Source organism: Chionomys nivalis, chromosome 18 (assembly GCF_950005125.1).
Source record: "Chionomys nivalis chromosome 18, mChiNiv1.1, whole genome shotgun sequence".
Taxonomy (NCBI): domain Eukaryota; kingdom Metazoa; phylum Chordata; class Mammalia; order Rodentia; family Cricetidae; genus Chionomys; species Chionomys nivalis.
In genome coordinates, this window is record NC_080103.1 from 46,384,327 (window position 1) to 46,410,557 (window position 26,231).

At 44.6% G+C, this 26,231-nt stretch overlaps 1 protein-coding gene across 1 annotated transcript in view; it reads right to left on the reverse strand.

Moving 5' to 3' along the window:
* Positions 1-1,643: 1,643 nt before the first annotated feature.
* The window catches only part of Dapp1 (dual adaptor of phosphotyrosine and 3-phosphoinositides 1), a 50,857-nt gene continuing 26,269 nt past the window's right edge, over positions 1,644-26,231 (reverse strand). The window contains exons 4-9 of the mRNA XM_057793477.1: positions 19,072-19,202; positions 9,696-9,743; positions 8,200-8,262; positions 6,738-6,823; positions 6,102-6,189; positions 1,644-3,806 (exon numbers count right to left, since the gene is read on the reverse strand). Coding sequence (XP_057649460.1) covers positions 3,738-3,806; positions 6,102-6,189; positions 6,738-6,823; positions 8,200-8,262; positions 9,696-9,743; positions 19,072-19,202 — 485 coding nt within the window. The 3' untranslated portion in view covers positions 1,644-3,737. The remainder of the gene's footprint in view (positions 3,807-6,101; positions 6,190-6,737; positions 6,824-8,199; positions 8,263-9,695; positions 9,744-19,071; positions 19,203-26,231) is intronic.

Genomic DNA, 26,231 nt, shown 5'->3' on the forward strand with positions numbered 1-26,231 from the left:
TAGCACCAATATTATAATAATAATAATAATAATAATAATAATAATAATAATAAAATAATAATAATAATCTATACTAAGTTGGTGTCTGCTGAATCTGGTATTTAAAATGGAATATATAATTTCACTTCATTTTAATTTATTATTTATGTGTATGTGGCAGGGGAGAGGGAAGGCATGTGTATGGGTGCCTGTAGAGGCCAGAAGAGTTACAGATGGTTGTGACCTCTCTGATGTGGGTGCTAGGAACCTCTCTCTGGTCCTCTCTCCAGTCTCCTTAAATCATTTTTAATGACTTATAGAAGCCCTGCCTACTATAGGGCAGAAACGTTTTAAAAAGTATAACTGGTCCTCCAGCACAGGTGGCTAAAAAACTACTTGACGCCATGGCTCAAACCACTGTATGGTTCCCTTGGTGAGGAAGAGCTTAGTGAGGGTCTGAAGTGTGGAAGGAGAGGGAAGTAGGATCTTACGTCCTCTGTCACAGTCTTCCTATCTGCCCCAGCGGGTTCAGGTCATCAGAATGGGGGAGTGGGGGCTAAGGCACTGCCACATACCACCTGAATAGGATTGAGGGGATAGAGAGGGACCCCTCAGTGCTCCAATACCCAGGGCCTCTGAAGCAGGGGCTGGCTTCTCCAGCTGCACTAGCCTTCCCTCGCCGGAATACGTGGAGCAAAATTTTCCCAGAAGGAATTTTGACAGTAATGGCTAACATTTGTCTGTCTTAGGGGACCTCACTCACTTTTCTCCCACATCCCCCTGCTCTGATCTGCCCTCTGCACATAATGCCTTCCCTTCTGCTATTTTGGATTTGGGAAACTAGCCAAGGGACCCCAACCAGGCTCTTCTCTAGAGGTAAAAGCGTGATGCTCTCATTGGACAGCCAAGAACAGACAAAGCGTGTGACCAGGTCCTAGGCAAACAGGTGTGTGTGTGTGTGTGTGGAAGGTCTCGCATTTCCTGTCAGTCCCTCTAACAGATGGTCTGGGGCCCTGCCTGCTCTCCTCCACTGCTTTCCAGATCCCTCATAGCATTGACTGCTGTGTGTGCGCACACATGTGTGTCTCTGCGTGTGTTTACTGCTCTTTTCATATTCCACTAAATCCCCGGAGGAATGTCATATTTCCCAAGCTTCCAGTCTTCTGTGAAGTGCCATTGCTATTTAGGATATTAATCAGTTGTATTTAAATTTTAAAAGTCTATGGGAATCTTTCTGGAGAAAACATTCCCACGCTGATGAGAGTGGAAGAGAGGCAACATCACGGCTGGACCAAGGCCAGGACAGCTCCTGAAAGACCTCCATCCTGGGTCCGGTTCATAGTCTCATTTTATACTCTAAAACCACAGCGTGGGTGGTCAAGCAAGCAAGAGTTTACAGAAGCTTCCGGTGGCAGTCAGCAGGTTGTTAAGGGCAACCACCCACTGGGGCAGCTATTTTGCCAGGTCATTCTATTCCAGGTAGCAAGTGAAGTCATGCTTGCCAAAAAGGCAGTCCAAGCAGCGCCTTACATAAACCACAAATGTACCAGTATCTAACTGGTCTTTTCCATCTTATTCCTCTTCGAAAGCAATAAATGTTATAATAATAAAACTGGACATGTACAACAAAATCATGCACTTTTTACTTAGTAAACAGAACCAAAGAATATAAATAAACAAATTTTACAGAAAGTAAAAAGAATATTTAACACATGAAGAAAAACACTTTTTTCTAAGGAAACAAAATGGTACATCTCAAGGAGAGGCCATTGTTAACTCCTTATTTTGCAAACTTGACACAATACATTTTATTTTGACATTGCTTTATTCCATATAACACAAACATAACAAATTAAATGCCCCTCCTTGCAATAAGCATTCTACCTCTGATCCACAACCCAACTCCCAAAAACCTGTTGGAAAAAACAATTTCCGAGTCTTAGCTGTATAAACAACAGAAAAAAAATTTAACAAGGTACTGTGAATGAGAAATACCAAAAATATTGTGGGTATGTCCTTGAAGGCATTCCAGAGGTGAGAGAGCTGACCTAATGACAGGTTTAATTCATTTATTTCATCCAAATGGATCAGAATTTGAACAGATTACTAGAACGTGGCAGAATGTGGACCATGGGACCTGGTTGGAAGTACGCGTTCCTGGGGTCTCTTGTCTTGGTTCCTCCCATTCCTGTTCCTGCCGTGTTCAGATTCCTGCCTGCTCTCTGACGTGAGAGCTGCACCACACCCTAAGCATGGTGAGCTGAGACATCAAGAACCACAGAGTAATCATTCCTATCAGCTGTTCGCTCAAGTGTCTTGGTCACACTGGCGAAAGTGCTGCCCACTGTCTCTGTGCTGCGAGAACAGAGTTCCCCCAGTTCGCCACCTGCTGGCTCGTCGCCCTTCTAACTTCTGTCCTTAAAAGCCACAACAACAGTGATAATAGAAGTCAAGACCTATTCATGGCCTCTGAACACCAGTCTGTCATCGGGGATCCTAGTTTGCAACAGCTATGTAACAGAAGTTGTCTTTTAATAATCTTGGGGTGCTTTACATAGGGCTATTCTCATACCGCCTACCCCGGAAAGAGATGGTGGGGGGGCATCCTTTATGGGGAAGTCTCTAACTTAGTGCTTATACGTGTGTTATTACATTTGTAATGATAAGCATAAACTAAAAGTCACCTACTGCTTATCACCCTTCAATGTGCAGTTTCTTGCTGTTTAAAACATCCTCACTCCTTACTATATGTTAACTTACATTTATCTATCTAGTTACCCACAAGACATGTAGTTCTCACAGTTTATCATTAGGAGTAAAGGATCCACTGGATTTTTTTTTTAAAAAAGCAATTATTGTGTGTGTATGTGTGCTGACATACATGCAGAGGTCGAAGAACATCTTTGTGGAGTTGGTTCTCTCCTTCCACCTCTATGTAGGTTTTAGGGATCCCTCTCAGGTTGTCAAACGTGGCGTGGCACCAGTCTGATTTCTAAGCCTCTTAAAAGCAAAAATAAACATGATGAACATTTTCTCAGTTTTTGGAAATGTTTTTTTAATTTTTTTTTTTTTTGCATTATGTGCATGTGTGTGAATATGTGTGCCTGAGCGCAGGTGCCCAAGGAGGCCAGAGGCGTCCGATCTCTCTGAAGATGGAGTGATGGGTGTTTGCGAGCCATCTGATGTGGATCCTGGAAACTGAACTCAGGTTCTCTGCAAGAGCAGATGCACATTTAATGGCTGAGCCACCTCTCCAGCCCTTCTTGAGGTTTTTGTATAAAGCAGCCCCTCCTTTGAAGGTCCTTGGCATTTATTAAATTGTTTTTGCTTCCTTAAAAAGCCTGCGCTCCAAACGTATTACCGCTTCCTTGCTGTTTAGAACACGTCTGAAGTTTAGTTGTGCTGACCATGACTTGGGGCAGGACGCCAGGCAACTAAAGTCAACAAGCCTTAGCCACTGAGAGAGCAAACCAGCTCTTCGTCTTGCGCTGTGTTCAGAGTGGCTCCACCTGGCAGTGGAGGTTAGGCAGTTTCCATCCGCAGGGTGCTGCTTCTGTGTTCTTGAGCAGATGGCCTGGTCCTGCCAGCTGTTTTCCGTGAATCTGCAAGCAGTATCCAGCTCTGGACGACAGTCGCCTTTGTGTTTGTTTTTGTTTGAGGAACTCCCTTAATGGCCTTTCCTCTGAAAAAGCCTGCCACAGATCAGAGCACCTAGAACATTCCACCTTGCCCTTGAGCCAAGAAAAGCCAAGAAAGTTCTATTTGAAGATGAATGACCGAGTTCGGACAGTGTCCTCTCCTTGATCCGGCTGTTTTCTTAGTTTTGACTGTAATAAAACATAGGTATAGCTATCATTGAGTCACTTGAGACACAGACGGAAACAGGAAGATATGCAGCTATAGATTACCCCTCTTAATTGTTTGTTTTTAATTCTCCCTCCAGACATTGTAGAATGGCTTTACAGTGTGTACACTCTGGGAAAGTGTGATACAACACTGCTCAAACAAAAGGAAGATTCAGGTCTGCGTTTGTGGCCTTAGAAAGATAGTGGAGGGATGATGAAAACCAGCAGAGAAGGGCTGTTTTCTTAAAGCCCCAGTTGTTCAGGGAGAAGTCGGAAAGTGTGTATTTGAACTACTTTTTAATTTAAATTTTCTATAATAACCAGGTGTCACTAGGATAATAACAAAGTACATGGAATTAGAAATGGGTCATTTCAGCCCAGACTGGCCATACTGAAGCTTTTCCCCGCTCAGAATCAGCACGGGAGCAGTCTCAACATGAGCACCATATTAATTTGGATTTCAAACCAGAGACAAAACAAACCAAAAGACAAAGCAACCCAAAACACTTGGATGCTCAACAATGTTCACAGCATGCCCACTTTTCTTTTTTTTGTTGCTTTCTTTTTTTAACGAGGGAGGACTGAGGACTGTTCTTATCACTGAGCCATAAGTTGGGCCTTAAGGATATCCATTTTCAGACACTGCCTATAGATACAAGTTACAATAATTACACACACACACACACACACACAGAGAGAGAGAGAGAGAGAGAGAGAGAGAGAGAGAGAGAGAGAGAGAGAGAGAGAGAGAGAGAGAGAGATTAGGAAAATTGTGCTTTGCCTTTGAATACACCAAGGGTTTCAATTCAGTAATATGTAAAGGCTTGTTCCCAAGGGTGGTGGCATTGATCATTGATGTGATCAGGTCATTAAAAGAAGGGACTTACTAGGAGGTCTTTATGTTACTGGTACACCGCCGTTGGAGAGAGTTCTAGAAGTCTGAGCTTGACCCACACACTCTCAACCCTACTTGATCTCTGGCTTTCTGTTTGGAAGTGTGAGGTTTCCACCCCCCATATGTCCCTGTCTTTATGTTTCACCAAGAGGTCTTCCTCAGAAGCTAAGTGTGTGTTAAACCCTTGAACCTCAAACACTGTGAACCCTGGGTACTTCATAAGTAGCTTGCCTTGAGTATCTCATGAGAGAAACAAAAACCAGACTAATATATTACTTCTGTGGAATATTCCTTTTATTTATTTTTTTTAAAGATTTTTTTATTATGTATACAACATTCTGCCTCCATGTATGCCCGCACGCCAGAGGAGGGCGCCAGATCTCAGTACCGATGGTTGTGAGCCACCATGTGGTTGCTGGGAACTGAACTCAGGACCTCTGGATGAGCAGCCAGTGCTCTTAACCTCTGAGCCATCTCTCCAGCCCATGGAATACTCCTTTTATACACTGAGAAAACCTGCCGCTCGGATTGGTTTACTAAAGGGCTGAATGACCAATAGGTATACAAGTAGAGACTAGGCAGGGAAGAAGGAGGCGGAACCACCAGCCAGATGCAGAGGAAGCAGATGAACACGCTCTACTGAGAAAAGGTACCGTCATGTGGTAGAGTGTAGATAAGAAACAGGAATTAATTTAAGAAGAAAGAGCTAGTTAGTAATAAGTCTAAACTATCAGCTGAGCATTTATAATCAATAATAAGTCTCTGTATGGTTATTTGGAAGCTGGTTGGTGGCACAGGCTGACCAGTGGCCTCAATGAAAAATTCTGCCAACATATCACACTTACAGGAAATTTGAGAAAGCTTGTACTTGGCTATCAACTCTATAACATACATGGTGAAAAAGTGTAACGGCTGGTAAATTATTTTGTCTTCCCCATAGGGAAGTACACAGCAGGAAGATAAAAAAACCTTAGGTTCTTGATACACACAAGGTGCAGCTTATACTGGGAGCCAAATTCCTTCCCCAGCTCCCTCCTTGACAGTTTAAAGGCTTTCCAAGTCGAAGCATGTGTCAAGGTTCCTCTCTGAGACCCTCCCATCCCAACACTCTCTTCCAGACAAAATGGGGCTGGCCAACACACCTTACACCTGACTGCCAGCAGCTGCAGCTAAGGCTAGCCTGAAACCCAAGCACAATACCACCCTTCCTTCTCACAACCTCCTCTTCCATTTTCCACCCTTTAAACACACGCAGATTATCCCACAAGGTTGCAGACAGACTCCCCATTGGTTCTAGGTCCTCCTCTGACAACTAAAGTCTACCGGCAGTCACCAGCATGTTAGTTATCAAGACTAGACGTCGGGAGACTTGTGCAACTCACCAGCTTCCATCGCAGTATTTTGATCCACTCATCAGCTTCAACTCCTGTCTTTGCACAGAGATAGAATGTCCTGAACGGAAACACCAAGCTGACGAAACAAAAGCGGGAATGTGTGGTAGTCAGCATGGCTAGTTGTACAGACCCTGGTTCGATAGTGTGAGCTCCTTCCAAGGGAAGAAGAATGGATGAGGGCTCCCACAGTTATCATGGTGATTTTGAAGAATTGGTGTATACCGAGCAATTTCTACCAGCAATGACAGAAATACCTAGGAAGCTTTAAGTTTCTATTATTACAGGCGAGGCTTATAGTTTCCCGAGAGACTTCAAAGAAGTGTATGCACACCCCCATCTTTTTGCCGTCTATATCTTCTGTGGAATACGAGTCTACTCAGCTGAGCCCCCAGGGGTCCAGAGCCTATGAATGGTTGAATGAGTTCTAGTTGTGTAGTTAGCTCACAGTCTGAACTGAGCCATCCCGCCTCTTTGAAGATGTGTGCTCTGCAGCTGGAGGCACTGACATCAATGTCCTTGGGTTGGGTCCATGTCCCTCCCATCTAGTCATGTACACATGGGGCCATCTTTTATTCCTTGACTTAACAGACTTTTGGAAACATTTCCTTTATGAAAGCAACTTACCAGAAACAGTTTACTCTTTCCTGTGAGTAATCAAACTGAACGGCTGAGCACTCCGTTAGGTCTAGGATCCGAATTGGTTCTGGTGACTGGGGAAAAGGGAAAACTATATAAACACACACGTGCGTCCATCACTCGCCCTTTAACGAGGTTTCTTCTGTGTGCAACTCTCATTTCTTTTCATGAAGATAACGGATGATTGTAGCACAATTAATAAAAATCCAGAGACAGAAATTGGGGTTCAACCGGAAAGTCAGAAAAGCAAAACCGGCAGCCATTGGTTCTTACCTCTACTCTACGTCAGTCCAAAATGGTGATCCTGCCTCCAGGAATCTCAGAATGAGACTGAGCCTCCTCCCATCTTATATTCCTCTCTAGTGCTGGGATTAAAGGCATGCACCACTACCTCCTGGTTTCTGTGGTTAACTAGTGTGGCTACTGGGATTAAAGGTGTGTGTGTGTCACCACTGCCTGGTCTGTAAGGCTGATCAGTGCAGCTGTTTTACTCTCTGAACTTCAGGCCAGCATTATTTATTAAAATTCAAATGAAATATCACTACAGATGATGGGAAGGCCTGGCAAAGGGAAGCACACCTTGGGTTCTGGGAACTAGCCTTTCACAGGCTAAGCAGTGGGAAGATATTGTTGGGCTGCACAGGTAGCTCACTGTTTAAGAGGGTGACCTGCTCTTGCACCCACATCAGGTGGCTCAAAACTGCCTGTAACTCCAGCACCCAAGGGTGCTATGCCTCCAGCCTGGTACCAATACTCACGTGCACACACCCCCAAAACAGATACATACTTGCGCGCATAACTTAAAACAGATCTACTTTAAAAAAAGATGTTGCTTTTGACAATTTACATCAGACAGAGATAGATTTTCAACACATGGAAAGGAGTGGTATTTTCTTTCATCTTTTTATAAACTTCTACTTTTGCAGAAAATTTGTATAAAAAAAAAGAAGGGAGATCATTTTAAGGAGACGTGACAAAATGGACCCGAACAATGAATGTGCTTTTAATAAAAGGGGACACTGGCTCATAGGGACAGTTAATAAAGTATGGAAGGGAGGGATCCATGGCCCCAAACGGAGGGAACCGTGTGCTCCACAGAGTGACAGCTGCACTGACCCAAGAGGCAAACTGCTTTTCACAGAGTCAGAGCAGATCAGGGATCAAGAGCCCACACCTTGGGCTGACGAGATGCTTGTGGCTAAAGATGCTTGTGATCAAATCAAGCCCAATGACCACAGTTTGATTCCCAGGAACCACATTTCTGAAGGAGAGAAACAAGTCCCACAGCTTGTCCTCTGGCCTCCAAATAGACTCCCTGGCAAGTGTGCCCCACCCCCATTACAAACAGATACACAGGGAAAAGAGCTCAGGTCTCTAGACTCTTCAGTGGATGCTGGGAACCTTACAGAGCTGAAGTCTAACGAGGAGGGGGTGCTGATGTTTTCCTCACCATTTGATCTTTGAAATATTTCAGCTCGTTCCTTTGTAAAGTGAACCATCTTGTTTTCCAGGTCTGAAGAGGAAAAAAAATTAAGTTTTGAGTACAGAATGTAATATCTAAACTTTACAGTTTATTTTCATTTTAAAAGTATATAAATGATTAGATAAAATATGCCTAAAATATTTTCATGTATAATTTTTGAGAAAAGCTTCAAAATAGCTATTAAAAATAATATGTTCTAAGATCACAACAGAAATACCACTAGCTTACTTAAACGAATAGATGCAGCTGTTGTAGACATTCAAGGTGACTTGCAACGAGCTACTCAAGTTTCTATTTTATTAATACTATAATAAAAATAGATATCAGTTTTGAGAGCCTCCTGTGAGCTATATCCCACACCAGAAATTTACAGATATATTCATGTATACTCTTGAAATTTTATTTATATATAATGTATATCGAGTAAAATATAACTAACACATATAAATCATTGCCCTCTATCATTATTATTATCATCATTATTACTATTATTTCACAAATAAGCCTTGAGGTTTAGGAACCTCTAACCACATGACACTCTGACTTTTACCTGAGGACTCGTGGACTCACAGCAAAAACTGTAGCTATTTCCTTCCTATGTCCTAACAAAGCTCTGATCTGTCTCAGCAGGCAATGCACCCACTTAAAAGGGACAATAGAAGATAAGCCATCCAGGCTAGACATGGTTGTACATGCCTGCAATCCTAACACGGAGGTCACTGAGGAGTAAGCCTGCATGTCTGAGGTCCTCCTGAGCTGTGAGTGAGACCCACAGTGACAGCTGAACACGAAACAAACAAATCAACAAATAGGATACAAATAGGAATGCTTCCCATCCTCGGGGAGCACACAGTCCAGGGAGGACAGGGATGACTGCATGGCCAGGATCCAGCCAAGCAGCTGTTCCCAGGAAAAGGAGGGGTAAGGACTCTGACCCCTGAGATAGACAAGAGCCGACAGGGCACCAGATGACAGTGGCCACACTCCATGGAAACATAAGAGAACTTAAAGGAAAATTGCAGACAGGGGGCAGTCAGGTGACCTGGACGTGTAAAGACCTAAACTATGTTTACCTCGGCATGATATAACGTAACTTTCTGAAAGCACCAGTGATGTATTTGGCCTATCTTTCAGTAAACATATAAAAGTTTGGCTTTTTGTAAAAGAAAAACAAAATACAAACAAACCAAAAAAAGAACAGAAATGTTCAAAAGTTAATTTATCCCATTTGTTCTTAACCCTTCCACCGAGCATGCTACATGGGGCTTCCTTTTTAATATGAACTGTAGGTTACTCTTACACGGGGCTTTGCCAGAGAACTTGAGTCAAGCCATTTTTCATTAAATGTAAGTGGCTTAAAATAAGCTTATAATTTTCCTTTTTAAAAAATCTGTCAGTGTCAAGAGTTGAGTCTCTGATTGTTGTCTTCCCTGTGGTGGCACGAGCAAACCACGCTCGCTTACCTTGACCAGGCCGCCCTGCTTGGTGAGGTAACCTTCTTTGGTGCCAAGCTGCAAAAGAAAAAGGCCGGAATGAAGTCCAGAACTGTCCCATGTTTGGCCTTATGCTCCTGTCCAGTTTTATCTTGCAGAACTCGGGGTGAACTCATACTCGACAGAAGCACTTTGCCCCCCCCAACCCCCAGTTAAAGCTGATCTTTAGCTGGTCCCCTTTCATTCTTCAAATTCTCCCAGGTGCTGCAGGAGGCTGGCTCATCTGTTGGTGATTTGAAAACAGCCACATTGGGAGTATGGGGGGGGGCGGTGGGGAGGGTGAAAAAGGAGGGGGAAGGGAGAAGGGGAGAGAACGTGAGGGAACTGGATGCTCAAGAAGGGAGAAGCACAGAGAGAGAAAGAAAGGAAAGAGATTGAGGGTGGCTTTAAGGGGCTAGTGAGAGATACAGCACTAGAGAAATACCCAGGAATTCACAGGGATGACGCCAGCTAAGACTCCTATCAGTAGTGGAGAAGGTGCCTGAACTGGGCTTCTCCTGTAATCAGATTGAGGACTACATTGATTGTCATCATAGAAGCTTCGTCCAGCAACTGATGGAAGCAGATACAGAGATCCACAGCTAAGCACTGGGGCGAGCTACTAGAGACCAGCCCAAGAGAGGGAGGAGCGATAATATGAGCAAAGGGGTCAAGACTATGATGGTGATACCCACAGAAACAGCTGACCTGAGCTACTGAGAGCTCACTGACTCTGGACTGACAGCTGGGGACCCTGCATAGGACCAAACTAGGCCCTCTGAATGTGGGAGACAGTTGTGAGGCTTGGGCAGTCTGTGGGGCCATTGGCAGTGGGACCAGGATTTATCCCTAGTGCTTGAACTGGCATCTAGGAGCACACTCTCTTTGGAGGGATACCTTGTCAGCCTAGATATGGGGGAGGGCCTTGACCTTGCCTCAGAGTGAAGTGTCAGACTTTGTTGACTCCCCATGGAAGCATTAACCCTTTCTGAGGAGTGGATGTGGGGGGCGCTGGGGTGTGGAAAAGGGTGGGCTGGAGGAGGGGAGGGGGTAGGAATGGATATAACTATGTAAAATGAGAAAAGATTGTATTAGAAAAATTCTTTTTTCTTTTTCTTTTTTTTAAATTTTTCTGAGACAGGGTTTCTCAGTAGCTATGGAGCCAGTCCTAGAACTTGCTCTGTAGACCAGGCTGGCCTCGAACTCACAGAGATCCACCGGCCTTTGCCTCTGGCTTCCGAATCCTGGGATTAAAGGTGTGCATCGCCACCTCCTGGCTAAAAAAAAAATTCTTAATTAAAAAAAATGAAAAGGAAAACCGCCACAGGTTGTGTTTGTTAGCGCGGGTGGTGTTTGTTAGCGCGTACTGTGAACAACAGCAGCTTGTGCTGTCGTAGGAACCCTAGTCTAGAAGCGCTCATATGTAATGGGTGCTCGGCACTGTGATTGGCCTTCAGCCCCTGTTACCTGTCAGCTCTGCACTCTTGGGTTCACGAACTGTAGATTGAAACATTTGAAAAAAAAAAATCATTATTCTGTACTGAATATGTATACATCCTTTTCTTTATCATCTCCTAAACAGTCTTTTAACCATTTGCCTGGCGTTTATATTATGTTGGTGTGATAAGTCTGATTTTAAGTACGTGGGAAGATGTGGATACTTTAGGCAAACACCGTGCCTTGTATACAAGGCTCTTGGACATCTGAAGACACTGGCACCCGTGTGGGGCCTTGGGAATCCTGACTGATACTGTGAGATCACTACAGTCGGGAAAGTATATTAAGAAAAGTAAAAGGATTCCTTTATTTCAGGCCCTTGTTTTTTAAAGCTTTAAGAGAGAACTAAGAAGCAGCATTATCAATATTTGTCTTATTCCGTAGTCTTCTTTCTCCTACATGCTCTCCTCCACTCCAAAGCCGTCTCAGGAGACTCACATCCCATGGGGAAGATATTTAGAAGCGCAAATAAATGTATTTATACCTCATCTATTCAAAACGGGATTTGAAATACAAATGAACCACTTATTTTAACCTATGCTTCACTAGTTCAAAGGTAACAGCAATACTTAGTACCTATGAATTATGGAAGGGTAGGGAATCCTACACAGGCCAGGGCCCTAAAATGAAGACCTTCATACTCCTGTAGCCTTCCAAACAGACTGAATTCCTGGAAGGTTATTTTGTTCTAATGTGCTCTCCTAACGTATCTTTATAGAGAAGAAAACAAATAGGAATTGGGAAATGATGCTGTTGATGGCAAGGTTCTTTTTATGGGAGTTTCCAGAGTGTCCTTTCCTGAGGTGAATTCTTCCTACCAAAGAGAAAGAGGAACCCCCAAAGTTCCAAGAATCAGAGATGAGAAATAGCCCAGAGCCACGTCTGACCACAGGAAGGTGAAGATGAACTTCCTACATGTGCTTTTCAACGGCGCTAATCAATACAGCTGAGGCTGTCGTCACATAACCACTGTGATTTATTCTGACCTTAAAGAAAAGGAAACTAAGGGGCTGGAGAGATGGATCAGTGGTTACAAGAACTTGCTCTTCCAGAGGACTGGGTTCAAGTCCCAGCACTAACACAGTAATTCACAACCTCCTATAACTCCAGTTCAAGGGGAACCCAGGGGCCTTTTGGGCCTCTGGGGGCACCAGGCAAGTATGTGGAGCACAAACATACATGCAGGAAAAATATGCACAGCATGCACTTCATTTTTTTAAATTTAAAATTAAAAGAAAAAAATTAAACTGGGTTAAGTATTAAGAAAACTTAAAAATTGTTGTTTTGGGTTGGTACAGGTAATATAAAGATAAAATGATTAAGGGTGAAATGTTTGGTAAAGGATCCTGATAGGATTAGTTACTGAATTCAAGCTAAGGGATCAGGATTCTCAACGTTACCTGGGTCTAATGTATTAAGCCTAGTATTTTCTGTGGTATTGACAGGTGAAATGCTGAAGATGGAAGGGTTGAGAAAACAATTTGATACAGAGTCTCCAGATAGAAGAACTGAAAGAATCTTATGGCAAACCCTTAACCACGCTATGCTCTGTAGCTGGGGAGATGTTTGAAACAGCTCCAGGTCAGGAACAGCCTAGATGCTCCGCACTAAAGGACTAGCCAAGCTGCCTCCCTCACTAAGAACCATGAACATCCAAAGTCCTCGGGGGGGGGGGGGGATGAGTGTGGGGACATTTGGGCACCTTGGCACAGAGCAGTGGAGCCCAAGCAGAGAACAGGAAAAACTCATGTGGATGGTGATGCCGTGGGAGCAGCAGCTTGGTGTATACAGTGAAGCTGGGCCGGGTGAGGACTTCTTTTCAAACGGGTGGCGGTGGCAACCAGTGCGGTTTCACAGAGAAAGCGGTAAAGCAGACATCTGCACTGAGAGCACAGTGGCAGTGGCCTGGAACTGATGGTTGAGGTGAGCAGGAAGTCTGGGTAGGGGAAAGGGCAGCAGGCATAGTGGACGGAAGGAGACTGCTTACACTCTCTTGATCAGCAAATTCCTGATAATGGGATCTGCTATGGGAGCACCTTCCGCTCCTTCAGCCAATAGCTACTGAAATACCAGCCCACTGGGGCGTGGTCTATTTCTCTTTTAAAAAAGAGCGGCAAGCCGAGGCTTGCTCTCTTGGTTCCAGTGCTTGGTTCCGGCTCCTGCTCCAGCGACTATTGGCTGAAGGAGCAGAAGGTGCTCCCGCAGCAGGATCTGTATTCCTCCCGTGGGAGAAGGGTGTCACAGACATGCAAGGAGAAAAACCTACAATGAGCCTTGCGGTTTGGGTAAAAATTTCAATCAGTGCTGTGTATCCACGGAGGGAAGAATAGATGGACCGATGGACAGATAGACATAGACATCAAGGCATAGCTACACATGCTGACATATATCTTTTCCTTATCCCCAAGTAGGTAGGAAAGTGACATTTCAATCAAAACAGGTACACGTGGCTCAGATGTAAAGTTGTAAAGTACCACTTTAAAAGACAAAGAAGAACAAGGTATTTTTTTTAAAAGAAAAATAGTTGATTTTTTTTTTTTAAAGAAAAAATATGAGCACAAGGAAAGCTTTGCCAAGTCTGGGGCACCTTGCTAAAACGTTAGGAGGCCGTAGACACAGAAGCCTCCTTGAAAGGGCTCTTACTCACCAAATACCACACCATTTTGGAAAGATCAAAATAAATTGTGATGGTCAGGATCTTAATCCATCGATACACAAAACACTGGATCACGTGAGCAATGGAGAGCTTTCCCTATGGCAGCCTGGCAGGCAGTAATCATAACGAACCAAGAGCATCCAAGCTCACCACTCTCAGTAACCGGAAGCCAATAAACACCAACAGATGGACCGAATTTTAGCAAGGAAAAGAGTGTACATATTCGTCCCCAGTAGCTTTCCTGGAATTTTTATTAATAACAAAAACAATAAAGTGCTTCTAAAGCGAAGAAAGCCGGCGATACCTCTCACGTGGTCAAACCTATTCTCATGGGAGAAACTGTAAACCTGGTGGGTCTGAGGACGCAGGAGGGGCACTACAGTCCATCGTCCCTCATGGTGGTCTCTACCAAACCACATACCCCAACCCAATCACGACTCAATGAGAACAAGCCAACATGGGGAATAGTTCACAAGAGGATTGGCCTTTAATTTTCAAATATGAGAGTGGGGGAGACTCAAGGAAAAACAGGAGTTCAGACAGGAAGGATGCTCAAGAGACAGGAAGGATGCTCAAGAGACAGGAAGGATGCTCAAGAGACAGGAAGGATGCTCAAGAGACAGGAGCCACAAAACTGAGGACAGGATCTTTGTGCTCTAAAGGACTGCCTAGAGAAACAACCACCACTGAGATCTGTGGATACAAATACATGGAACTGTGGTATAGCAACTTCCTAATTTGGATGGTTGTGTGTGGTCATGTAAGCGAGGGTCTTTGTTTGTAGGAAATGCACACTGCAGTGTTCAAAATTGATCAGGCATCCTATAAGCAATGTATTCTAAAATGACTAAGGAAAAACAAAGCTTTTTGGATTGTTCTTTCAGTTATTGTATAAATTTGAAATTGTTTCAGATCTTAAAATGCCATGAAAAAAAAAAAAGCCCAACAGAATGACTGTTCTAAGTAAACTGATATACTCAATAATAAAATAGTAAGGAATTTACTTAATTGTATTTTAGGAAACAATATAACACATGGAAGATTTTCACAGGGTATAGCTAAATACACATAACTCCGTAATGAAGAACTTAAATGCGCACACACCACACCCACAGGTGAGGGATACACATGGACACTTTCAGTCTATCATCAGGTCATCTTATACCTTCACAACATCTTGAAGGTGACCAACCAGTGTATGTCCTATGAGGTCTCCTGCCCCTAACTTGGCCACAAGTCCACTGAACACTGGCAGTTAGGGGGTTCCCTTTCAAAGGGTGAGGTCTTAAATGCTGTGACTAAACGCTCTTGAGCTTTGTCCACACCCAGAGCAAAGGCTCTGCCCTGGACAGTGAAGCAGACAGTTGGCATTTGGGCCTCGGCGATTCCTCATGCCCTCAGGACATTTAGCTGGCCTCAACCTTCCTACCAGCTCTATCTGGTTCCCTCCTGCTTTTGTGCCTCAGGTTCCCCCTGGCTCCCTCCTCTCAGCTTTGCTGACCTAGTCCTTGAAGCCACTCAGTGGAATTACTGCCTCGGGGACTTTGTGGTACTTTCCCTGTCTGACTCCTTACTCCTTGAGTGTGAACTGTTCTTCCTTTATTTTTTTTTTAAAAAGCTTTTATTTGTTGACAATTTCATATACACATATAACACATTTTCTACTTCCTTTAAATGACATTTCTGCTCAAATGTTACTTGCTCAGAGAGGCTTGCCCTGTCTTCCCCTTGGTATTATAATATTATGCTGATTATGGTCTGCAACATGCACTAAAATGGGAACTCAATGAGGGTGGGTCTCTGTCTAGTTTATTGCAAAACTCAAGGCACTTAAAGATAGGTTTATGGTGGGCACTTCAAACCGTTCAACAAGTGAATTAATTAAATTAACCTTATCCCAGGAACCTAATGCTTTGATGTTTACAATACATGAATAACAATTTCCCTAAATGCATCTGACAAAGGATGTTTTTATGTAAGTGCCTGCATTTGGAGGAAATAGGGATACTTTCAATTTTACTTCAAGCAAGTTCTTCTCTTATAGGTATGATGCAATGTTCTTTCTCCACAGAGCCGGCTCAGGCAGGAACTGAATTCTCCAAAGAGAAAGCAGAAGTGTGGACAGCTCAGAGTTTGTAATTGGAAGACAGAGGTGCCACATCAGATGGCTGCTTGGGACAATTAGGACACAGAGAGCCCTTGTGCTCAGTAGGGGACAATAATTCCAATCCGACCAGGACTCTTCCCTCGACCACGCCAATTCAGGATTCCGTAAGCAAAGAGTGATGAGATATGACTTAGGATCTATTACAATTTGCTGCTTTGGCCAGTATCAGTACATAATCAATTTCATGGTTTCTCATGATATAATCTGTGTTCCTTGTTAACGAAGCACTAAACACTGCTTAAAATTCCCTCCTGTGTTCCGGTGTCTACATACTTGGGCAGGTGAACCGTCTGACACATGGAGTAAGCAGAAAGTACACGACTTTCATAATTTGCTCTAAAGGGTCCTAGCATTCCCGGCTAAGACCAAAGCTACAGATTACATACTGGCTGGTTCTTACTACCGAAAAAAGAAAGATACTTGTAGGAGATAAGAGTCTCACTGACCACGAGTCATCTGGAAGAGTCCGAGACGGGAAGGTGGACACGGGTTCCCAACCCTCATCAAGAAACTACCTGCAACTGATACCTGCCGGCAAAGGAAAAGTTAATTTTCTTCAATGGCATCTCACTGGCCAGGCTTCAGTGTAGACCTGATGTCTGGGAATCATTGGCCATCACATAGCGAACTCACTGGTATTTTTTGTTTTCTTTTTGGTTTTTCGAGACAGGGTTTCTCTGTGGTTTTGGAGCCTGTCCTGGAACTCCCTTTGTAGACCAGGCTGGTCTCGAACTCACAGAGATCTGCCAGCCTCTGCCTCCCGAGTGCTGGGATTAAAGGTGTGCGCCACCACCGCCCGGCGCTCACTGGTATTTTTGTAGACTTTTGCTTTTGGGGGGCATTTTTTTGGGTCTTATTGGCATTTCGCTTGTATATTTGGGGTTTTGTTTTCGTGGTACATTTCTCGGTTTTTGTTTGTTTCTTAAAGAGGGAGAAAGGGCATGGGTTGGGTGGGTAGGGAGATGGGGGGAGCTGGGGGAGGGGAGTGTGACCCGAGTGTATGGAATATGCTTTTTCTCAGTACAGAAGAAGTCTAGGAGAGGAGACTGCGGAGTTAGGCAGACAGCTGACACAGTGGGTGGCTTTGGGATGGCTAGAGAGCTAAGAATAAGCAAAGAGGAAACAGAAGGGACTGGGGGATGGAAAACAGGAACTGAGCAGAAGGTAGGAGATGGCTGGTCCCCTCTGACTCTGGAATGCGCATCACTCGCTCTGCTTTCCTGGATTTCCCTGGTTCTAACATCCGATGCTTCCTTTCGCGAATCCTTTAATAAAGCTGCCTCCCCTGCACACAAGTGTACATGTGTGCACATGCTCTCTCTCTCTTACACACACACACACATCTTTCTTAACCAATTTCTGAGGGGTTGTAGAAAAATGATAAAAAAATAAGGCACACCATTAACTATTCAAGTGGCAAAAACACACAAGCAATTGTTCCTGTATACACGTTGCCTGTGTGTGCTTGCACGTGTGCACGCACATGCTACAGTACGTGTATAGAGGTCGAAGTGCAACCTTAAGTATATTAGAGACACACACAAGGCTAGCTGGACTTGAGGCGCCCAGAGGCTCCCCTGTCTCTCCCTCTCACCTCTCACAGGGAATAAGGACCTGTGTGTTAATGAGCCCTGCTTTTTCATGGCTATAGGGATCTTAACCCAGGTCCTCAGCTTGTGTAACTAGTGCTCTACCCACTGAGTTATACCCCAGGCCTCCTTCCTCTTTTATGGGCACAGCATCTTGCTACAAATTTAACCTCACCATCACACCCAGTGTGGTACATATAAGGAAGCCTTCTTTGGCATCAAAGAACACAAGAAAAAGAAAATCACTTTGGAGATAGGAAGGCCCCGTTGGTTTGATGAGGTTGGTAGCTGGCATAATTGCAAGAGGCTGTTTTTCAAGTGTAGACTTGGTGTTTTATTTGGGCAGCGCCCTTTCTTATTATCAGCAAAACTTGAGACTCCTCCTACTAGAAGCTTTCAGCATGCCAGGAAGAGATAGCATGTAGAAGAACCGTGAGAATGGGGAAGGGAGTGGGTGCAGGAGGAACCCACAGACTGTGGTTCACAGAACATGCACTGATGGACTCTGGGAGGAACAACGATTCCTCTGTAACACGCATACTAAAGGGGGGCTCATGTTGTAAAGAAGTATGAATACTTTCTGTGGGTGCTAGTCAGTGAAGAATGAAGGCTAGAAAAATAGCGCCCCAAGTTTTGTCTTGCTTTTGTTTTCTGGTATTTCGAGACAGGATTTCTCTATGTAGTCCTGGCCTCCTGGAAGCCAATCTCTGCCTGCCTCTGCCTCCTGAGTGCCAGGATTAAAGGTGTGCACCCCCATACCCAGTTGTACCCCAAGTCTTATGGTGAAGCTGGAGAAGGCTTTTCTTTCATGAACGGTTGAAATGCAAAGGGAATTGTTTTCCCAGTTTTTAAGCAGCCTGTCAGAGAATGGCTGCATAGTGAACTCGGTGAGTACCTCTCTCATTTACTCTCCAGTAAACCTGTGTGGTTCATGGCAGTGACGTTCTCTAAGTTTTCAAATCCTATCACTAAGGCATCCCCCCACTCCGTGTGTGTGTGTGTGTGTGTGTATTTTACTGGTGATGGAATCCAGGACCTCACAATACCAGGCAAGCGCTAAAACACTGAGCTACACTCAGCCAAAGCATTTGTGGGTTGTTTTTCGTTTCATTTTGTTTTTAATTTTCATCAGACCAGATGGACCAAATTATAGCCTTCAATATTATATTACTATCCAATTTTTATACTCCCTCTAGAACACACTGTTTTATCACTTTTTGTTTGTCTGTTTGTTTGCTTTTCAAGACAGGGTGCTATAAAGAAGCTCTGGCTGACAAGGAACTCCCTATTCAGCCCAGGTTGAACTCATAGAAATTCTCAAGTTTCAGGCTCCCAAGAGCTGGGATTATGAGAGTGTGCCACTGGGTGGGCTCCAAGCTAGAATGTTCGGATGAGCCCATGAACTTTAGTTCTTGCTACATCCGATGGCATTCAGTGAAGAACATGGTGGGCACTTACAGAAGGTGCAGTGGGCACGAGGTCATTTTCTGTTCTTCCTGTTTGCATTGCTGTGTGGACCCGGACTGATTCATAAATGGAAGGTTCTTCCACTTTTCTTGGATAAGGATGTTTCAAAACAATCAAAGTCCCTGAATGAAAACAGAAATATACATATATAACACATACATATAATCTAATATGACCCCAAGGGAAGACCCAGTTGTTAGCAGGTGACTGGCAGGATTGTAAAGTCTATTTACTTAATGTTTTGAGTGTGTGTGTGTGTCTGTATGTGTGTGCGATTGTGTGTGTGTGTTTGTGTGTGTGTTTGTGTGTGTGTGTGTGTGTGTGAGAGAGAGAGAGAGAGAGAGAGAGAGAGAGAGAGAGAGAGAGAGAGAGAGAGGACAACTTTTGGAGTCAGTTTTCTTTTTCCACCATGGGACTGCCGGAGTAACACCCAGGTCACCAGGCTTGTGAAGGAAGTGCCCTGTCTTCCCAGCTGAGGCTTCTCGCCACCTCGTCTATTGTCATACACATGCACTTACTGGTCTTCTCAGCATCCAGAGAGTACCAACTTCACACAAGGAAAATAACTTGGATGCAGAGACATATTATGACATGATTCAGATGAGTAATCAATGTAGTCATTTAAATGAACAGGGTGATGAGATCTGTAAAGTTGATAAAGTGGAATATTCAAAGTCTGAGGCCAGCCTGGTCTACAGAGCTAGTTCCAGGAGAGCCAGAGCTGTTACACAGAGAAACCCTGTTTCGAAAAACCAGGGAAAAAGACAGACAGACAGACAGACAGCAAGCAAGAAAGGAAGAAAAAAAGAAGAAAGGCTTTCACAAGAAACTTGATGATTGAGCTGAAGCAATAATCAGGAAATTTGCAAATGGACTTTAACAAAACCATTAGGACAAAGCACGGGACATGGGAAGGTCTATGCTGCTGCCCTTCCTGAAGAGCAGAATTGACACAAACATCAATGGGCCTCAAAATCATGGCCTCCCAGGCCTCCCCCCATGCTCTCCTAGCACCCCAAGGGAGTCTGGGACTTGGGTGAGTATTGCACGAGCAGATGGAAGCTGGTTTGCAATTGCTTCGGCTTCCATCAATAAGAGGGAGCCAGGCAGAGAGGAGGTTCAGCCCAGACAAGTAGGCCTTGGGAACATCATTCAGAGGCTCAGAGAACTTCTGACTTGGCATTCTGACATTTCCCATCTCCTAAACTTCCCTAACTGATCAGTCAATCAGAAACTAGAGACTTGACTACAAAGAAAGTCAAAGGCTTTTTCTTTTTTTCTACTGCAATGGCTTCTTGCTAATTTTCTGGGGTGGGGGTGGGATGGTTAAAGATCACACCCAGGGTCTTAGATGGGCTAGGCAAGAACCCATTTCTACCCTAGTCTCCTTCTTGCTTTTTATTTTAAGAGAGTCTTTCCTATAGCAGCTCTATTCAGAACTGTACAAGACCCGAAGGCCGTAAGTAATTCAATCACTTAAGTCATTTGCTTTGCTCAGTGCCAAATGCTTGTGCTAGCCATGGGGCCACAACAGCAGACACAGGGTACCTGCTCTTCCTGTTCCAGTCTGAGGACCAGAAGCACAAGGTCAGTGCATTTCTGGTATAAAATGCATTATGAACAAATGAATAAAGAAGGGCAGAAGACAGAAGGTGAGGAAGGGAGAGGCAGTCTCCACAGGTGGCCATCTTTGAGAAGATGAGTTGAAAAAACTATGGAAAGGATAGACAGCAAACTGGAGCAAAAGAGGGGCAAATAGTGACAGAAAAATAGCTTCTCAGTGGTGCAAAAGCCCAGAACGTTAATGATAATGGTACCCTCCCAAACACCATACAGTGCTTACATATACATGGCTGTCCAATCAGATACCCTGGCTGCCACAAAGTGGGAGGGGCAGGTAGAGAAGACAAAAGATGTTGCCTTTGAGAAGAACAGGATCCGGGTCCTTTATGTATCCTATTTACATGGGTGGCACTGGGCTCACAATGACAAATGGCTTGGCAGTTATTAGAGGATACAGGCCTGCTCTGCACATCATATGCGCTCTTTTCCCTTTTCTTCTTTTTTTAATCACTGTGAGCCTTTCTGAGAATGTATCAGTCATATGTGGGGTGGGAGTCAGAATGAAAGCTCAGCTACCTAAATCAAGAGCAGTCTGAGAGTAGGCTCAGGGTTCTATGAGGTTCATCTCCCCTTGGAAGACGCCGGGCAAGCTCAGGGCTGTGTGAACCCTGCTCCCCTCTGTAGACGATGGGTAAGCTCAGGGCTGTGTGAACACTGCTCCCTTCAGAAGATGCTGGGTGAGCTCGGGGCTAGCGTCCTATCCCCCAAGAAACACCCACACTGCTATGCCAGGCAGCCGCCCCTGCACTGTGGAAGGATTCCTGGACTCACCCAAGCAAGACCAGGCTGGACTAGCCCTCCCCCGCCCCTCTCTGTACCTGCTGACCTAGTGCAGCTCTTCTGAGCTTTGGTTCTTCCTCTCTCTGGTACAAACAGCTAAACTTCCTTCAAGGCTGAGCTGTGCACCAGATAAAGGGTGTTTGTGGAAAGATTACAAAACCAGATATTATTCTCTGATAAAGAACATTTAAAAGTCCTTAAGTGAAATTCATTATAATGACTAAATGTTTGAGAACTTGGGTTTTTTTTTTTTAAAAAAATTATGTGTGTGTGTGAGAGAGAGAGAAAGTCTACCTGCATTTGTGTGCATGGATGTGTGTGCATGTGCATGCTGGTGTCTGCAGAGGTCAGAGTGTGTCAGATCCCCTGGAGTTGGAGTTACAGGCAGTGGGTGCTTGGAACCAAACTCTGGCCCTCTGCAAGGAGAGCAGGCTGGGCCATCTCTCCAGCAACATGCATTAAGTCCTCTTTACGTTACTCCCTCCTTCTCTCTCTCCTCTTCTCTCTCTCCCTCCCTCCCTCCTCCTTTCATCCCCACCCCACCCCCCACCCTCCACCCCACCCCCGCCCCGGTGTGTGCATGCATGTGCATATGTGCATGTGTGAAGCAATTGGATTCACTTCCTTGAGTTCCTCTTCTGGGAGGAAGGCTCAACAACTCCGGTAGAAGCTGACTGCTGTGTCCTGCTTCACAAACATTGTTGGCGGTCGGTCCATCTTTGAGAAAGGTAGAGCTAGGTCTCTGCAGAACTGTCATCACTGACAGCCTGGGCCTGGCTGCTTCCCCTCGCTCTGGTTCAGCCTGTCCTTGCATTCTGGGCGAATGCCCTAAAGCACTTCCTCTTCCCCTGCCGGTCCAGTGTTTTTAAATTTAGCCCGCTAGAGCTGCAGGACTCTTCCAGCCAAAGCCCAAGAGAGCGTCTTCACTGTACAGGACAGACACTCTGGGCCGGTCAATTTAGACAAGGGAACCATAGGACTTTGTGAGAAGAGTCCAAGTCTGATATAAAGTGCAAAGGGGAGGAGGGTGGCTGTGGGGGGGGGGGGATGGGCGTGGCAGAGGTCGAGAGGGAAGCAGATCAGAAACTGCCTGCCCTGGCCACTTGGTTCCAAGTTTCACTTCAGTTTCTGTACTTCATGAAGGTTGCTTCCTGCCGCAGACATGAAGCCTGCCTTCAGACATGCTCGGCAGAGGTAGGGTTTTCCGATGATCAGAGCTGGGCCAACACAGGCATTCTAATTTGATGGCCTGATGGGTAACAGAGTTTACGTGACAGATAGATACATCTGTAACTCCATACCCAACAGCATAGCCTGATGGGTAACAGAGTTTTCGTGACAGATACATCTGTAACTCCATACCCAACAGCATGACTGTGCCAAGGGACTCCTCTAGATGAAATTCAAAAAAAGACAGGAATGGCCTCAGGCCCCGGCGTTGTTTTGCAAACAGAACGAACGTAGTTTGGCACAGTCTTAGGAAACTTTCATTTTCATATTTATTTTATGTTCTAAAGTTAGCTTGTCAGGTCTCCCAGCGGAACATAAAGAGTCTGAGATCAAGAATGGTTTTTGAGGGGCCTGGAGCAGTGATTTGGAGGTCAAGAGCACTTGCTGCTCTTGCAGAGGACCCGGGGTTCAGTTCCCAGCACTGACATGGTGGCTTGCAACCATCTGTAACTCTAGCTCCAGGGGATCTGAAGATCTCTTCTGATCCCTGTGGGCATCAGGTACACTTGTAGTGTAGTGTAGGCACACATGCAGACAAAATGCTCATACACAGAAAAGAAATATCCTTTAAAAACAATGATATTTAATTCACCTCTCTATTTTATCAGTGGTTAACAGTGTCTATCTGGTGGTTAACACTCAGTCATACTTATTAAGTTAAATATATGAGATAATAGTCATCTATGTTTTGTTTCTACTGCTCTGGAGTTCAGAAAATGGCTTTGCAAATGCCAACATGTGTTCTTCTGTCCCTGCCAGTGGAATGTGCCTTTTTAGGGGTGGGGATCTTAAATGAATAGTACAGTGCTTCTTCCTGGTCCCTTGGTGCTTGAGTGACATTAGCCAACATTCACTTACAACTAGAACAGCTTTACCAGCCCAGGGAGAAAGGGAAGTAGGCCAGTTGGCCAAGGCAGAAGATTCTAGTCAAATGTTCGAGGCCAGTCAGTCACCTATTTTGGAGTGGCCCCTTGATTCTATCACACATATGAGCACACTGGTGCTTAAAATCTGAGGCGACCTTACAACCATTTGATGGACACACCTGTCACTAATTATTTTATGCTATACCAAAGAGAGAGCTTGCAGCTCCTGCCTTGAGTCCGACAGAGTTACTGATCGCCAAGAGGTTTGGCGAATGAGTCATAAGGGTGAACGTGCATCAAGAACTATTCTAAGCGTCTTTTTCCATCTGAAGTCATTCACAAAGAGACAGCAAACTATGAACTATTACCGTAAGCTCGGTCTTAGATGATGGTGAAACCGAAGCTCGAACAGACAGCATAATGAACGTGAGGACCAGGGGCTGGCAAATGGTACAAGCCAGCATGGGATGGAGATTTTGGAGGTCTGCTCATCACGCCCGTTATTCCCAGCCTCAGGTGGTGTTGCCATGGGAATCTCTGATGCATGCAAACTGTTCTCCATTGTGGGCAAGAGTTCACATGTAGAAATACTGTTTGAAGAGATGGGATTCATCTGGAACAACTTGAGGAACGCTGATGGGAATATTTGCCTCTCCCCCCAACCTCCTCACCAGGTCTGTTTGTTCATTTGTAAAGGAGAATTAAATGGTCCCAAGATACGCTCCATTTCTAACTGCCTGGAAAGCAATTCAGACACACGGGCCCCAAAGTGGGAGGAAAAAGATGAGAAGCTTTGTAACCAATGCATGGCCTGCTCCCTGGAACTATGATATTCCCTTGAAGGACGCTGGTCCAAGTTTCTCTCATTCTCAATTCCCCTTTCCCTCTCCAGGGCATTTTACCCATCATTCTGTCTGTTATTTGTCTTACTTAGTTACTCAGGCAGTCTGATGTCCTTTCTCAAAAGATGTACAGTCAGGTCTACTATTTTAGGATGCTTTCTAGGTAGCTTGTTTTTGTGCTTTCAGATTTTTCTCTCTAGTGCAAGCTTGAAGGAGATGGCCAGTGAGATTGTTCAGAGGTTGAAGGAGCTTGCTGCCAAACCTGATGACCTGAGCTTCACACTGGGCCCGCGTGGTGGAGGGAGAGAAAACAGACTCCAGAAAGTTCTCCCTTGACTTCCATGTGTGCATTGAAAATAAATAATAAATGACTAGATGCAATAAAAATACTTAAACATCTCTCAAATGGCGTTTCACCAATGCAGTGCAAACAGCCGTGACACGGAAGGTGGAAGGCGGAAGTTGAAACTGATCCACCTTCTTTAGAACAATAGGCCTCCATCACTTAGCAAACCCGGAAAGTACCTGCGCCTTAAGATGCTTAGCTCGAATTCCAGCATCAGCTCTGAGGGTTAGGGTTAGATGCACAGCCTCGGGTAAGTAATGTAAAACCTCTGGTTTTTATTTCCTCATCTGAAAATGGGGTCACTGCATGTGTTCCTGTGGGCAGCTGGGAAGATTAAATAATCTGATATGTGTGAAAACCCCTGAGCCGAATATCTGGAACCTGCTAAGTTCTCCAGAGTGGAGCCTCACCCCCCCCCCCCCCCCCGTCTTTTTCATTGGCAAACACACCTCACTCACTAACTGCAGAACATTACGACTGCCCCGCATGAATGGAGGAAGTGATGCCTGGCTGTGGTTTGGCAGAAATTCCAAGCTGTCCATTAAGTTCCTTCCAGACACAGCATATACAACTCTTAAACTCATTAAGTTTAAAGCACCACCACCTGGGGAAGCCAGCTGAGGCCACAGATGAATAATAGGAGCCGTGACTTTTACCAGAAGCCTGGGCAGCCCCACATCAAAGCCAAAGACAGAAGTGGAAATTTGACATTTGGGGAAGAACCGAACAGGGTCTCCAACGCTGCACCAGCTGGGGAAGTCAGAAACAGAGGGCCTGGCTTGGAGCCCTGAGCATGTTCTCCTGTGTGGATTAGGTGACGAAAGCTGCCTAGAATTATTAAGAACAAACCAATGCACACGACAGTTTTCACTGGAAGCTATTTAAATATGAGAAAAGGCCATTTTTTTTTGTTTTGCTAATACTTGGATACTTCAGCATAAATAAAATAAATTTTTATCTACATTTATCTACATTTTTATGACCATATGCATGAAACTTAGCTAATTAGACTCAGTGAAAATTAACCATATTAAACCCATTTCTCAAATACCCAAGTTTACTGAGTGCTGTTTAAAAGGAAATTCTTTTTCGATATCATCCCTGACAAGCAAAAGGCAGATCCTGAATTTAGTCACCACCAGGTAGATACAGAACACAGAAGCATAGGCCTGTATTGTGTTTTGTGTCAGTTTTGCTGGCTAAAATTGTCAGGAGTGTTTGAGCGCTGTGAGAAATCCCTCGCTCCCTCACCCTCACCCCCACCCCACCCCTACACCTGTGGCATGCTAAGAAAATGATTAGCATTGTTCTTTCGAGTTCTAGGATACATTAGGAAGCAACACTCACAACAAGCCCCTCTTCACGAGTTTATGCTAATACGCAGAAGAAGATGGTTTGAACAAGTGAATGATAAAAACTGTACAATTATCAAATATGCCGGAGGAGAAGCAAGCGAGTCTATCA